This window comes from Vanessa tameamea, chromosome 6 (genome assembly GCF_037043105.1).
Source record: "Vanessa tameamea isolate UH-Manoa-2023 chromosome 6, ilVanTame1 primary haplotype, whole genome shotgun sequence".
Lineage (NCBI taxonomy): Eukaryota > Metazoa > Arthropoda > Insecta > Lepidoptera > Nymphalidae > Vanessa > Vanessa tameamea.
Window position 1 is genome coordinate 14,069,040 of NC_087314.1, and position 15,563 is coordinate 14,084,602.

General features: G+C 32.6%; 1 protein-coding gene across 3 annotated transcripts; it reads left to right on the forward strand.

Annotated features, from left to right (window-relative positions):
- Positions 1–1,192: 1,192 nt before the first annotated feature.
- On the forward strand, positions 1,193–13,390 carry LOC113403678 (uncharacterized). 3 transcript variants are annotated; one of them, XM_064215091.1, is made up of 3 exons: positions 1,193–1,338; positions 8,660–11,455; positions 12,442–13,390. In XM_064215091.1, the coding sequence occupies exons 2-3, from the start codon at positions 9,265–9,267 to the stop codon at positions 12,843–12,845; spliced, it is 2,595 nt and encodes an 864-aa protein (XP_064071161.1). In that variant the 5' UTR covers positions 1,193–1,338; positions 8,660–9,264; the 3' UTR covers positions 12,846–13,390. The 3 variants fall into 3 exon arrangements, with proteins under 3 accessions (XP_064071161.1, XP_064071160.1, XP_064071159.1); XM_064215090.1 differs by lacking the exon at positions 1,193–1,338 and adding an exon at positions 4,475–4,624; XM_064215089.1 differs by lacking the exon at positions 1,193–1,338 and adding an exon at positions 6,653–6,763.
- Positions 13,391–15,563: the final 2,173 nt, after the last annotated feature.

A 15,563-nucleotide genomic window follows, 5' to 3' on the forward strand; every position in this document is an offset into this window, starting at 1 on the left:
AAAGACAAGACCAAGTTGAGATCCCTGAGGCATATGAGATATAGAAGGATAATATATCACAAAATATGAAATATTTGATCGTACAGAATTTATTCTAATAATTTGGCGAAAGCCCTACCACCAAGTAACACTTGGACATGTACTAGTGTTACTTGGTGGTAGGGCTTTGTGTACGCCCGTCTGAGTAGGTACCACTTACTCATCAGATATTTTACCGCCAAACAACAGTACCCGAGTGAGCCGAGATGGCCCAGTGGTTAGAACGCGTGCATCTTAACCGATGATTTCGGGTTCAAACCCAGGCAGGCACCACTGAATTTTCATGTGCTTAATTTGTGTTTATAATTCATCTCGTGCTCGGCGGTGAAGGAAAACATCGTGAGGAAACCTGCATGTGTCTAATTTCAACGAAATTCTGCCACATGTGTATTCCACCAACCCGCATTGGAGCAGCGTGGTGGAATATGCTCCATACCTTCTCCTCAACGGGAGAGGAGGCCTTAGCCCAGCAGTGGGAAATTTACAGGCTGATTATGTTATGTTTATGTAAACAACAGTACTCAGTATTGTGTGTGTAGTGTTCTGGTTTGAAGGGTGAGTGAGCCAGTGTAACTATAGGCACAATTGACATAGCATCTTGGTTCCCAAGGTTGGTGGCGCATTGGCGATGTAAGGAATGGTAAATAAATAAATAAATAAATGTTTCTTACAGCGCCATTGTCTATGGGTGGTGGTGGCCACTTACTATCAGGTGGCCCATATGTTCGTCCACCATCCTATGTCATAAAAAAAGTACAGTATGTAATTTACAAATTATTAACACTTTAATAATTACAGTGAGAGAATTTTTATTTTCTTGTCGCTCTTATTTCTTCACTGTAATGTTTCGAGCGCGTTATTATCGAGGGCTCTTTGTTTTATAATCTGAGTTAGAAATTATACAGTTCGGCAACTTTACCAAATTCTCTTAAAAACATTAGACAAACAAAGTAAGATTACCTACTGTTTAAAAAAAATTTAAATATGGAAACACAGAAGATTATTAAAACTTATGTCAAATAGGTAGTGTCATAAGTCACAACCATAAGTAATTCCGAATTCCGATTCCGTCACTCTGGGTGCTTGTGTCATGTTCATGTGGTCACTGTCCACTGTGGTGTGACTTGTGACAGTGACATGCTGAGTCTTGAGACGTTTGTAATTCACGGCATCGCCTTTCGATTCAGGAACTTTATGAATACCCATTGTTAATGCATTCACCATGAGTTTTTACTTTTAATAATATTTATAATTAATAAAAACACAAACCCTTCGTCAATAATGGAAAATGAGGCACAGGTAGGTAGGCACAGGTAGTTTAAAAATTATTTTATTATCCAAGTCTAGGCGGTAAAATTACTATGCGACTAACTCTCAATCAAACAATAAATAGAGTTCAAATGAGGATTTGCTTTTTAGTTCTTACAATAATCTTCCAAGATTGATTTTTACATACTTAGTTACGTAATTTTTTTTGGTAAAACTTCTAGCTGCTAAATTATTTCACGAAGTTTTGTTTGTCGGAAATCGGTACACTAAAACTGAAAAATAAAATAAACTCTAAACTCAAATTCCTTTAATATAGAAGCATTACACTTACTTATTGATAGTCAAATTAAACACTACAACTGGTTCGGAAAAGCAAATACCCTGACCTGAGAAGAACCGGCGAAAGAAACTCAGCAGGTCTTTTTTTTTCAATCTATTTAAATACATATATTGAATATGAATAGAAATAGCCAGGAGGCGATCATTTCATTCCCAAGATGTGCTATCAATCATAAACTCACTAATTGTATAGTAACCTTTCGCAAACAAGTGTTCCTTAACAATTTTTTTTAATTTGGCAACAGAAGCTTTTTGAATACACATAAGAGTTACTGACTATGCAGTTGAGTAACAGAAGTAACAAGTTTGTTTGTTCCTTGTACCAATGCTGTGAGAATCAAATTTTCTCATAAAATCATTAATATTTTTCCGAACATACAAAACATTACAGAATATATATTGAGAAGCAACAGTGAATATCTTTATATCTTTAAATTTATACCTTAGTGATTCTTTGGCTCCTAGGTTATAGATTGTGTGAATAACCCTTTTCTGGAGCACAAATATAGTATGGATAATAATGAAGTATTCAAAGTAAATTGAAGTATTATAATTTTGCATAGATAGGCTGAAAAACATACATATAAACAATAATTTCGAAATTCCATAGGATGATCTTTCTCTTGTCATTTGTTGTTGTGAACATTTCAACATTATCTTAGTTTAAAAAGTTGTTATTTAATTATTAGGGTTTTCACTCATCTTAGTTAGGTTAGGTTTGAATTGTGACCACACATGTAGGGTTGGCAACTTTTTTTAAAAGAAATAAAGTATATTTAGGTCAGAGAAGAACATAAAAAGTATTTTAAAAAATTAACAGTATTTTATTTTGTTAATGTTTTAAATACATATTTTTGAGCTTCTCGCACAACTTACTGTCTTTTGCGAAAACTTAATATGCTTCACCCCAATTATAATAAAAAAATTTAAATAAATGAGGAGCTAATTTTTTATCAAGTGTAATTTCAGTAGTTCGGGATGGCAAAATAAAATTATGTTTTTTATAAAGATGAATGATTACTCTTTATATATCTTTTCAATCCCTCACAATCCTCCAATTGTTTTTCCTTATGACATGACTCAATCATTTTTAAAATAAGAAATAGTGCTACATGCCAGTATTAAATGTTATCCCATAAAATAATATTAACTAAAGTTGTACAAATTATTGATCAATTAATTACAATAATAATTGTATATATTTATAATATATGATATTATTAATGATATAATTAATTATAATATCCTATGACGTAGCACCGTATGGAGGCTAGGGCTAGTCCCGTAACACAAGTTAAGAATTGATATATTTCTATCCTCCCGCCACTTTGCATTCATCACTGAAAATACTCTTTCAGTAAATGCTGAGGTGGTGGGAACAGAAAGAAGATATGAGACAATTTCAATAAAATTTTAAATTCTTCTGAGGTGTTTACTAATAAATGGCTCCACTTTTGGCCAGTACTCATTTAAAGAAAATCTTTGTCTTCTGATAATTTTTCATTAATTGCTTTGAAATTTATTAATTCTGAATATAAATCATCCATACCAATATTGAGAGTCTATACAAATTTTAATTATCTATAATTTTCTCAAAATGATTAAATGTCACATAAGAATTTAATGACTAACATCTAATTAAAGACAGCCAGTTAGTCTCATTGAAATTAAACAATTTCTCTAAATATGAATTGGCTTCATCAATAAAAAGGATGAAGTTATTAATAGTTGTATTAAAAACTTCTTGGGTAGACTGTAATAGTTTTTAATAATTTCTTTTTGTTTCGTGGCCAAAATACTTATCATTTTTTCTTTGAATTCGCTCAGTCTTTAAACCAGTCATAATGTTATAAACATCTTAAAGAGTTACATTGTTTCCTTTTGATTATTTGATAGTTTTATTGAAAATATTTAATATATTATGACTAGCATAAAGAAGGTAACAATGACCTACATTATTTTCCATTTCTCTATCCAACATTAAGCTTCATTATTGTGAGTTGTTTGTGGCTGCGCTGCACTGAGCGCCCTCTATAGAGAAATATAATTATGTCAGCGTCTAAGTCTAACACATACGAGTATTAAGCATTTTGATGCTGAAAACAGTATTTTGTATACTTTTTTTTTTGTTGAACTGTAAAAGAAATAGTGTAGTGAAAAATAGTATAATACTATTTTTAACAGTATAGTTGGCCCTACACACATGTGTTAAGTCAAGCTACAGATTTTTTGTGCGAGCGAGTGGTTTTTGTTTACTAAATTTGAGATATATTATTTTATTTAATCTTAATTAATCTAGCTTCATTTAGATAACCTTGGAGCTAGTTAAATATTACATTATAATACAGATTTAAAGTGTAATTATCAATTTAAGTCATACTAAATCGAAAACTTAGTTGGTAGTCTAATTTGTGATATATATCAACTGTGTTTTGTGATCTATCCTTCTCGTTCTCACTCTTTCATTACATTGCAACAATCTTTCTTTGTATTATTGTCATGTTTGTGACTTGTCCGTCAAGAAGCGTAAATAATTTATTGAGAGTTTGGAAATGGAGTATAGGAATGCTGCAATATCAACAATAAATAAAAAAAGAGATACTCACAAAACTAAAGTACAGAACCGGTATGAGTAATGTTGGTTAAAATCTTCTTTATAAAACATGTTTTAGCACAATATTTAGAATTTTATTACACTTTTCTACGGATTACTAGCTGATATTTTAAGTTTTTATATCGAAATTTGGCAACATTTTGATACTGGTCTAGAGAACTTAATAAAAAGCGGCAACACTGCAAGTAGTTATTCAGTATTCACCAATCACCACACGGGACGGCACACCCGTCTAACAATATTTGGAACAACATTGTTTCACTTTGAATTGTTTATATAGCAAAGATTTTAATAAAATAACTTTGAAAGTAATAATTTTAAACAAAACTCATCAATGCATGAAGTGTGCTGTATCTTATAAAGGTAAATAATCTGTTTTGTAATTTAGCTAATAATAGGATTGGTGCTTGTTATCAACAAATAAACGTTTTATTATGCGTCAACGGGAATATTATCAGTACCTCTAGTAAATGGTCCATAAATTATATGAACCCGTTTTTTCCGGTTTGTTATGATAATAAGACGGAAAAGTTCAGCAACAGTTGTAAACAGTCTGTATAAGTATATTAATAAAATGCGTCTGATGGAAACATTATGTTATTTTGGTTGTCGATAGTTCTAGACACGCGGTAGCATGTCAGCCAAGTTCAAGTAACAGAACTGGCGAGCAGCACCGTGTGTAATATTACACGAACCATTTGAAGCCACTTTTGACCTCCTCATAACTCAAAAACTATTTGACATAAATGTGTCAAATTTCATAAACGCATCTCAAACGGTTATTTAGATATTAACATCTAAAAATCGTCATTTTTATCACGGACTGACCTATAGATCAAAACTATAACCTACTTCCAGGTGACCTAGAAAGTTCAAATTAGGCATGCAGGTAGATAATTAGGCCAATGTAAAGGAAAAAATCTGAAACTGGTAAATTTTTATTATTTGTAACAGACTTAGAACTTGCGAAGGCTATAATATAATTCGTATATGGGAACTAGTCAAGACAGACCTTAGGCAACAATATATTATCCTAAGCTATAAGAAGAAATGATATTTTATGGAGTTATAAATAAATTTCAGGAAGGACCATTGAACTTGGCACCCATTTAGATCTCACTTCTTTTGTCGTTGAAATCAACAACCAAGGTATATATCATAATATTGGACTTGGCTCTCAGTTATACATTTACGTCTTTGATGGGATTACTCTTACAAAGAAAACCTATTCTTTATTTTTACTCGTAACAAAATTTCAAATGTTATCTACGTGTACATTATGTTATGTAGATAATAACGTGATTCATTTTCACAGCTATTCGTCTATTTATACATTCGGATCAAAACTTCTTCAAGGTTCCTTGGTGTACGTTGCTCAATTGCTCTATGTAAACGGTTCGTAAGGTAAATAAAATTGACATTGAAGTAATTAGACTTCTTTGTTGACGATTGTGTCGTCACGCCGTGTCGATTCGATGTGCATTTATGATGTATATTTTTTATTATTTCCAATATCACATTACAATTCGTTTTTGTTGTTTCCGCACGCAACCTTTTTTACCGATAATTTTATTTCAATTCATTGAAAAAAATTGGTAGTAATTTAAACGACAATTAGTTCAAAATATTTTATAAAATATAGCAATTGCGGTCTCTTTCCTGTAGTAAAAATTGAAAATCAATAATATCAAACAAAATGAGTAACGGTTCAACAACAAAAATTTAAACTGAAGGCATTGTTTTTATAATCATTAATTATCACGTCGTTCTGGATACCTGCTGTTGTAGTAAGTACATAGATTCTACCTGTTATTTTTATTTTATTTTTCATCAAACACTTGAAGTTATCAATCATATAGATACATAATATGTGTCATCTCTTTTGTACGTGACTTGGCTAAATATTTTGCTCGGAACACGCCAGAAAAGAAAATTGACAGTTTAGCTATATTAACTTTATTTGCAATTAGAGGAATGCTAATTAACTATTAACAGAACCCGAGAGAAAGAATTGAAATATATATTAAAGAACACCTTAAATACTTGTTAATTCTTTCTGATTGCTGCTGTAAAATCGCTTCTAAAATAATTGAATGCACACCTAAAATAAAAATTAAAAACTAATTAAATAAATATAACAACATATTATCAATAAATTACTGCATGGGTTTCACGAAAGTAACAAGACAGGGTTCACAAACAACTCGCATCTGTGTCGTAACTCTAAGGACTTTGTCTAAGACAGGACTTGGCAACTTTTATTAACGATAAGAAATAGTAAACATAACCACTTAAAACTGGACTTATCAAGTTCCAGTCAATTTATGTGTGCATAAGTTTGATTACTTGCTTATCTTCAAGATTATTGGCGATAATTTGTACTGTAGTGTACTTAGTGTGGAATTCTAAATAACTCCAAAGCTAAGACGTATTTGTTAGTTATGTTTCAATCTCAAAACATGTAACATCTTGACAGAAAGCGAATAAAGTAAACGGATTTTGGTAAGAAATTTTGTAATATCTACCTATCGTATAATACTAATACATAAACTTGTTACTTCAAATACCCGATTACACATTATAGTTTCAGTTGGATTAGATAACATCGCAGAAAACGTTTAAAAACATCAAAATTATGTAATTTAAAATGATCGGTAAAGAACGTTTGTGAGCTAAAGGATATAGCTCTAATGAACTTTTAGTCGTTTGCAAACCTTGGCAATGAACCGACCGCATCCGAGACTATATTAAATTAAAAAAAAAGTTTTTGTAATTTACAAATCTTAAATTTGTGATGGAAACCGCTGAGTTTCTGTTGGTCCGAGGTGTTTATTTCCAAACCTTTGACAAAGGAGTAAATATCATAATTTAACATAATTTAAAAGATTTTCGTTTAGTTATCATCCATCTAAACAAGTATCTATATATATACCTACCTATCTACGCATTCCGTGAAAAGATAGTGTTAAGATTACTATATATAGCAGTATTACGTTTTATTTGAGTTTATCTGTTATACTTATTAAAGTAATCCACGTTTCTTATTAGTCGCTCTTTTCTGACCTAAAGTAACACAGGAAGGTTATTTCAAATATTTTTTTATATACTATATATGTATTCAATAACAAACTAGCTTTCTGTTTCTGTTTCTGTCTGTATTTCCGCTTTCTTCTTCTGAGCCACTCTTTTACTCCTAAAATAATTATACAGTCTTAACTAAAAAAGAGATACAAAAAAAAGGTTTGTATATATAATTTGTAAAGATTATGTACAAAATAGCTAAACTATGACGGTCTTTTATCGAAAAAACTATTTTCGTACGCTTACATGGCTAACTTTAAGATTAAAAATGGTAGGCATCTTTCCGAAAAAAGTCGGACAATTGGGCTGCAACAAAAACTTTGATCGTGGAAAGAGGCTGTAACAGCTGTGGACATATATTTATTTATTTTTCACACTAAAAGATTTGCTCATTTATGACATATTTTTACAAACGTTATAAAAAATGTACCTATTGAATATTTTCTTTCTAAGACTACTTCTAGTAGTCTAAGTAACTAAGTAGTCTTAGAAAGAAAATTCTAAGACTACTTCTCATTTTCTTTATTAATAAATTGCACTTGTGCAAATCCGGGGCGGGTCGCTAGTAATAAAAAAAATGTATGTTTGTACCGCGTAAGCTTCCCCCGCCAGCAATAAAAACAAGTTTTTATTTCTTTGTATGTTAGTCCTTCAATGCAAACCATCTATGTTCCTGTACCCTTATTCTACCTATACGAAAACGGGCCTTATAGAAATAAGATAATATCTGTCCGTAAAGTCATAAATGATTCTTTATGAGACTTTACACAATTAATACTAAGACTGAACATATACATTCTTGTTGCCTTTGTTACCCTACTACAGATATGATTATAAATTTAATCATCGAAAAATGGCAATGCAAGTCCTCCAATATTGATTTGATTTTATATATAAATTGTGACGCCTTGTACTATCATCGGAATCACTCTCAGTACGTAGACTCACACTTACTTGGAGGGGAAGTAGAAATATTAATTTCTTAAATACAGAAATAGGTAGCATTTTTATTTTGAACTTATATGAACTACTTTATCTATAAAAGGGGAACCATACATCTTTTTGAAATATAATTACTCGAATTTTAGACAGAGTTATTATTTTGCCTTAATTATGAGTTAAGTCTATTCAACACAGTCAAACGTCAGTAGTTATAAATATTGTAAATTCATTTAGTCATATAAAATATCATTTATTTTGCGATGGTTTTATGATAATATACATCACGAAAACTAAAGTTATTAAGTTGCAGTTCATAGTTTTAATATTTTTATGCTATGTTCTTTAGTAACTGCTCTTCACTGCTTTTGTTTTCAGGAAACTGAATCGGATATGTATATACAACATTTAAAGAAGGTGGTTGAAAAACTAAAACATTTCGAAAAAAAGCCAAAAGATATTAGAGGAAGACAAATAACTGAGTGGTTTAGCCTAGGCGAAGATATTTTCTACGAATTCAATCAATTGGGAATTTCTGTCAAATGGGATTACTCTTTAATAAAAAAAGGGATTGAGGTGAATGAAGTCGTAATTAATATAACACAAAATCAAGAGTGGCTTCAAACTTTTATAAATATATATCCAAATATTAGGATCGACTTAGATCTGGTTGGTTCCGCAGGAGATATATGCAAAGTTCGATCAGGAATAGAAGTTTTGTTGCGAGGATTCGTAAATGTGGATACTCATTTCAATAAAGTACTACAAGATCTAGAGGAGTTAGGAGAAGTAGACGAATTTGACAGATGTTTAAGTGTGTGGAGAAATACAGGTCATCGCCCTGATTTTGCTTCCAATGAAAAGCAATCTACTACTCCTAAACACCATTGGTGGTGGTATTGAGCTGAACATATTTTTTATAGTTGGCGTATTGTTGCATAGTGTTTTTTTTTAATATATATTTAATAATAAAATAATTTACAATGGAAGTTAAATCTAGTGAGTGGCAGGGCAAGGCCGTGGACAATATTACCAAATATTTACACCGAGGTGGCGAATGTCAAGGTGATGTGCCTCAACTTATTGGAGGTCCAGATTTATTGAATACAATAGGTATAGCTATGGGCTTACCAACAAGTGACCCAGAAACGTGGACAAAGAGTGAATTAGAAAAAGCTTTAAGAGGTGAGTTGGTTTTTTATGAAGGCAAAGCTCGTGAAGCCATTGACGTAGTAGCTGACCAAATTAGATCTTGTTGTGGCGGAGACGATAAAAATTTTGTTACGGTACTACCTATTGAAATATACCATGAAAGTAAATTATACGAAGTTCCTTTGTTTAGAGTAAAGAGATATAAAGATTCAAAAAATTACTATATTGACAATATCGGGAGATGTTATGGTTCATTTTCCGATTGGTTTGAATTTAATAAATTACCCCCAGGCAAAATGGCTTACCCATATAAACTAATATTGGCACCCCTTTCGGGAAGTAAGAAAGCCAATGTATACGTTGCTAACACCCCTTGTTCAAGGATAGAAGCAAAGACCGCTAGAGGTCTTGATACAGTTGCTGCAGTTGCAGGACTGGGATCCAGTGCAGCTTTAATGTTTGTAACGGGTGGTTTGGCAGCTCCATTAGTTGGGACCGCGTTGGTGACAGCGGGATATGGTACTACGAGAGCTGGGTATCAATTAGCGGAGAAAGCGATACACGGAGAAAATGTTAATCCTTTTACAAATTCAGAATCGCGAATGCTATGGTTGGGCATCGCAGCCAACTTAACAAGTTTTGGCGCTATGGGAGCATCAATGCGATTAACATCCTTAGCAGCGCGTGGCCGAAATATATCCGATGCTTTCCGAATGGTTGCTGATATTGCTAATGGAACAAATGTAGCTGTAAGTGGTATTGCAATTCTGAATACAACTATTTTTATGATTAACAACCATAAAGACTTATCTGCAGTTGATATACTTATGCACGGAGCTTCGATTGCATTCTGGACAAAGGGTGTTTTTTGTTATAAATCAGCTAACACAATCATAAAGGAATCGGAAAATTATGCATTTTCTCATCTCAGTAAAGATTTAAGTCCAGAGCAGGCAGCTGAATTGGCTGCTATAAGAAACCGAGTACAAAATGATGGTCAGCTTTTAAAAAAATTTCATGCAGCAATGGCCTCTAATATATCAGCAAAAGATTACTCTCAGATATTAATTGATGGCATGAAATATTACGATACTGTTGCCACGCTCAGTCCAGATCAGATAGAGGCTTTTAACAGTATAAGAAATTATGTTAGGGACGACATCCATTTAATAACCGGTCTAAAACGAATATCGAATCATAACGGGTGGACCCCAAGTGAAACTATTGAACTAGTTTTAAACATGTGGCAAAAATCAACCCAAACAAATGCTCCTAGTGGAACTAATGCTATTCTTAGAGAAGGTAACATCATATTGGGAAGAGCTCCGCCGATTAAAATTGATCAATTACCGAAACTGTCACCTCCCATGATGCGTTTTCTTGGTGAACATTTGAGTCAGATAGATGTTGCAGCTAGTCGTCAATGGTCATCATCCGTCCCTGTGCTGCTGAATCTTCAGGCTCAAGGCATGTTTACAATTTGCCCAGTAACAAAAGTTTTTAATAGTGGTCGTGCTGTAATATTCTTGAACAATCAGCTTGAAGTTAGCATTTATAAACTTAATACTATACCTAAGGAAGATAGACTTAAAGTCTTTGAAATGATCAGTCGCCTGTCTCCTTCTGTATCCAGTTCCCAATTACCTTCTGAATTGATGCGAATATGTGTACGCGATCATAGATTACGTTTCTATTGCCAAAGAAATGAGAGCATTAAACTCACTGAAAAGTACGTTGAAAAGTATCCTACATTACGAAGGATAGTTCAAGCCGATTTATTGAGTCACGAAAAAGACAGACTGTACACATTTGTTAGTGAAGTAAGTCGGTATAAGGTTGATATCTACATGGATGATATGATGAAATTTGTCTGTGAAATGAAACCAAAAAATATCAGTGAGTTGGTAGCTTATTGTGAATTTGCTATTACTTGTGTCGAAGATGAGATGCTTTTGATAAACGACCAGATAAAAAAGAAACAGATAATTCCACCTCGCAATACAAAACTCTCGGTTTGGACGAGTAAGTATCATTATAAATTCAATACTAGTTTCGTACTATTTAGTTCGTTTCCTAAAAAATAATCATTATTTTAGAATCTTCAAACTATCGTTTTTAAACCTCTTGTTTGGTAAAATAGTTGTGCTAATAGATAGAAGAACAAAATAAAATAATGATTATGAAATTATGAATTATGAGAGGCATCATTAAGCATTGACTTTCACGAATGCTGGGAAGAAAACTAGCAGTGATATTATAAATTGCAGCAAAGATGTCCTCCAGGATATTTTGATTTGTCTTAGATTTTGTTTTTTTTAATCTATTGTCATTTATGGTCACTGATACCTTTCACTTAACTAAAACAAAAAAACGTGCGCGCATATGAATCGAAATCACTCGGTGTTGTTAGACTTTAAAAAGTACATTAACTTTGCCGTTTCATAAATTCAAATCATTTGTAAAAAATACATTGGTAAAGAAGGCATATTATTCAATATAAAATAATATAGATGATAAAAAAGCGTTGAGTTAATGCTTGTTGACTTCCAGGCAGAATATATTACATACATGTATAATTGAATTTAACTAACATGACTGTATTTTTAAATGTTGAAAAAGAGTAACTACTGAGTTTCTTGCCCGTTCTTCTCGGTAGAATCTACACTCCGAACCGGGGGTAGCTTCACTTAATATAGTTTGTTAAATGACGATTCAAAAGTGCTTGTAAAAGCGTACTCGAATAAAGTTATTTTGATTTTGATTTTGGCAATCGAATTACATTGATATGTTATTAAGTACAGAAATACTTTATACTAGCGGAAAATGCGTCTTTCTATGCCCGAAAAATATAAAATTTCGTGGCACACAAACCATATCAGCCCTCGCGTAAGCTTACTCCGTACCAAATTTAATTAAAAGCGACAAACAGAGTTATTTTGGCACTTATAATATTAGTATGGATTAGTATAGTTTAAACGTAACTTACGACTCATAAAATCGTATTTCAGGAAAAGAAGCCAGCGCTAAAGTATTCAAAGACGGGCAGACATTAATAAAGAAGTTCAGGGACACCTTAAAAATAGTAACGGATAACGACATGGCCGGAGTCGTCACGCTCGCCGAGGGCCTGTCGGACGACGCGCTCGTGGCGGCCATCAGGAACACCACGGTGCGGTTCGGCAGCCCCGTGTCGGCCGCCTACCACGTCCTGAAGCACCCCACCGCGCCGCTGGGGGCGCACGTGGCGCGCGCCAACCAGACGCTGGCGCCGCCCAGTCGCGCCGCCGTGAGCGTCGGCCAGGACGGCGACGTGCGCTCCGTGCTCTTCGAGGGCGACGGCGGGAGGTGCTTTCTGCTCGAGAGGGGCGGCCGGGTGTTCCTCTGTTCGTATGTGCCGAAGAGTCACGAGTAGAATTTTAAACATATGCGAGATAATGTTATTCTCTGATTCGAAATTAAAAAACATGTTATATGTCAATGTATTATGTCGCAGTTGTGTGCACTTTGAGGGATTGTATAAAGGTTTTTTACTTTCTGATTTGTTTACAAATAGAAATACAAACAAAACTAAAAAACTCACTAACTCAGCGTTACGTTATGTAAGTTACTTACAAATAAGAAAACATTGTAAAATCTTTTATATCGAGCTACATATATGCTTATCTTTGTACGTTTGCGCGTGTTGTGCGCATTTATCCATCGTTCATTCGTTCTCCCGATCGAGTTGGAAAGTGGTGGTCGACTCTTTCGTAAAGTTATTCGGGCTTGATAATAATTGACCGGTTTACTTTTTATAGTTTTGTGTATTAATCGGCGACCGGGATTCAGTTCTAATAAAACGAAAAAAAAGCTAAGGTTGGTACCGATTTTTTTTCAAATGTAGAATGTTTAATCAAAAACGACTCCCCAGAACTCCCGTTTGTAGGCGTTTAAAAGTGTAAAACCCAAATAAATGTTTGTTTATTGAAAATAAACGTCAAATTTACTTTATTCGTGTTTATTTTTGCTTCCTACCTATTATTTTTAATTATCTCACAATATTATACAAATTGTCAATATTCAAGAAAATATGTGAGAATTACAAAATAACATTGGGCGTCCCTATAAATCATCAACGTCCCTATAATTACACAACGGATTTTGATGCGGTTTCTTTTTTTTTTTGCACAATATTTTTTTTGCAAATAGAGAAACACTAATCATTTTAGAGGTTGTAGATAACCTACATTAACATCAGCAAGTTCTGCAATGACGCATTTTGTAAACATTCAACGCATCAAAATATATATCAGCAAATTCTGTAATGACGCACGTTTCTAACTAAGTACTATAAATATACAACGCTTCGAAATAAAGAGAGCAATCAATAAATCAATCAATCCATCATTCGCGCATCTCTCGACTTTTACTTATCTCCTGCACACCAAACTGGTCTTGTCACCAAAAGGTTACTAAAGTGATGTCGTAAATAAACACATTTTTTGCGCTTACATTGCAAAAGCAAGCTGAACTCTACGAGATAAGTCAAAATAATGTACTGCAGTATTGAACACCTTAAAAAGGTTTTCAAAATGTCCGCGATGCTTGAGCGTTACCCCTAAGAGACGGACGTAACGCATAATAACCATTTTTTTTACCCTTTACTTTTTACGAGTAATAATGGCTTATTTTCGAAGGGATTTTAAGCAATACAGCATTAATCGTTATCCAAATGAGTACCATAAATACATCGTGCATTTAGAAAAGAAGAAGAAAGAAGAAGAAAAAACATTTATTGACAAACACATAAAGAAAAAAAATATATACAAAAATGGATATAAAAACAACATAATAATAAAGAAAAAATAATTAAATATAATGAATATGACACTTGTGTGCAGCCAAAAGGAGACAGCTCAGGCTATGAGGGATTTTTATCCCTCTGCTGATTTTCAGCTGTCTCCCTTGTGGCCACGCATGACATTTAATATATATCTATATGGCCCTTTACAGCATCTAATTTAAATGAATATTTTCGATATTTCGAAGAATAGCAAGGTATTGTTAAGTATCCTATGTCCTATGTCATACGTTGCAGATGAAAATTAGTTTAATTATAAATCTATTAACCATTCAAAGAAAGAGATGAAAAGCAGTAGTTTTATATCTTTCTAAAAATGTTTGGCTGGTATATTACAATTTTGACGACGCCGCATTGGAAGTAAAAAATTGTCGGGGCAGTAGGTAGGGCAGGTAGGTTGAAGACAATATGTTCAGGAAAGTAAAACTTCAACAACATGCTTCGGGTATCGAAAATGTTTGGTACCGACTGTAAGAAGAATATTGCGGAAAACAAAGTTATAGGAATGAGAAATATATCATCGGGTAGAAAATCGAAAAACTTAGCAAAATTCATTTCAACATTATAATAAAATATATATACATTATAATCTATCATTCACCTAAATATTTAAAAAATATACACAAGTACTCATTAGTTAATAAAGTTAAAATTGAATTCTAGAAAATGACAAACATTAAGGAACTCATGTAACATGCAACCGACTATACTCTATTCCAATAATATCTAAAACAATGTTGACCTTGAAATACATTTCATAGCATTAATAAAAAAAAAATTAATTAAAAATAACATCTTACCTTAATCTTCAAACCGCAAAAGGAAAGTACAATTCAGCGTAGTCCGTGTTGATGGCAAATCAAAAGTCAGTAGGCAAAAGTAAAAGGACGTAAATACTAAATCGGTTACAATTACAGTTCGCTTAAACAAAGCCAGGTCGTAAGAAAAAAACTTTTTATAATTCCGAATAATTTCTTACTCTTGTATTATTTTCAAAACTATAAATTAAGTGTTGCTTTGCATAAAACTGATCTATAAAAATTTTTTTTTGTTTGTCTATACCTTACTATATAATAAAATAAAAACATTTTATGTATTATATTTCTATATAATATAATAATCCATATTTATACCAATTAAATAAATATATATTTAAAAAAAAAATTTAAGCTGTATGTTAAAACTAAAATAATATATTTTTTATCTGTATAAATTTATTCATTCTCCATTCGTTTAGCGAACATCCTCAGTGAGGCCTCCATTTTAATTGGACGTTCTTCGAAAAATTGC

Excerpts from the sequence above, each read along its gene's own strand:
- LOC113403678 (XM_064215091.1), top strand. The coding sequence starts at position 9,265 with ATGGAAGTTAAATCTAGTGAGTGGCAGGGCAAGGCCGTGGACAATATT. Across the intron at positions 11,456-12,441 it reads AAAACTCTCGGTTTGGACGA|GAAAAGAAGCCAGCGCTAAA; the intron begins GTAAGTATCATT and ends ATCGTATTTCAG.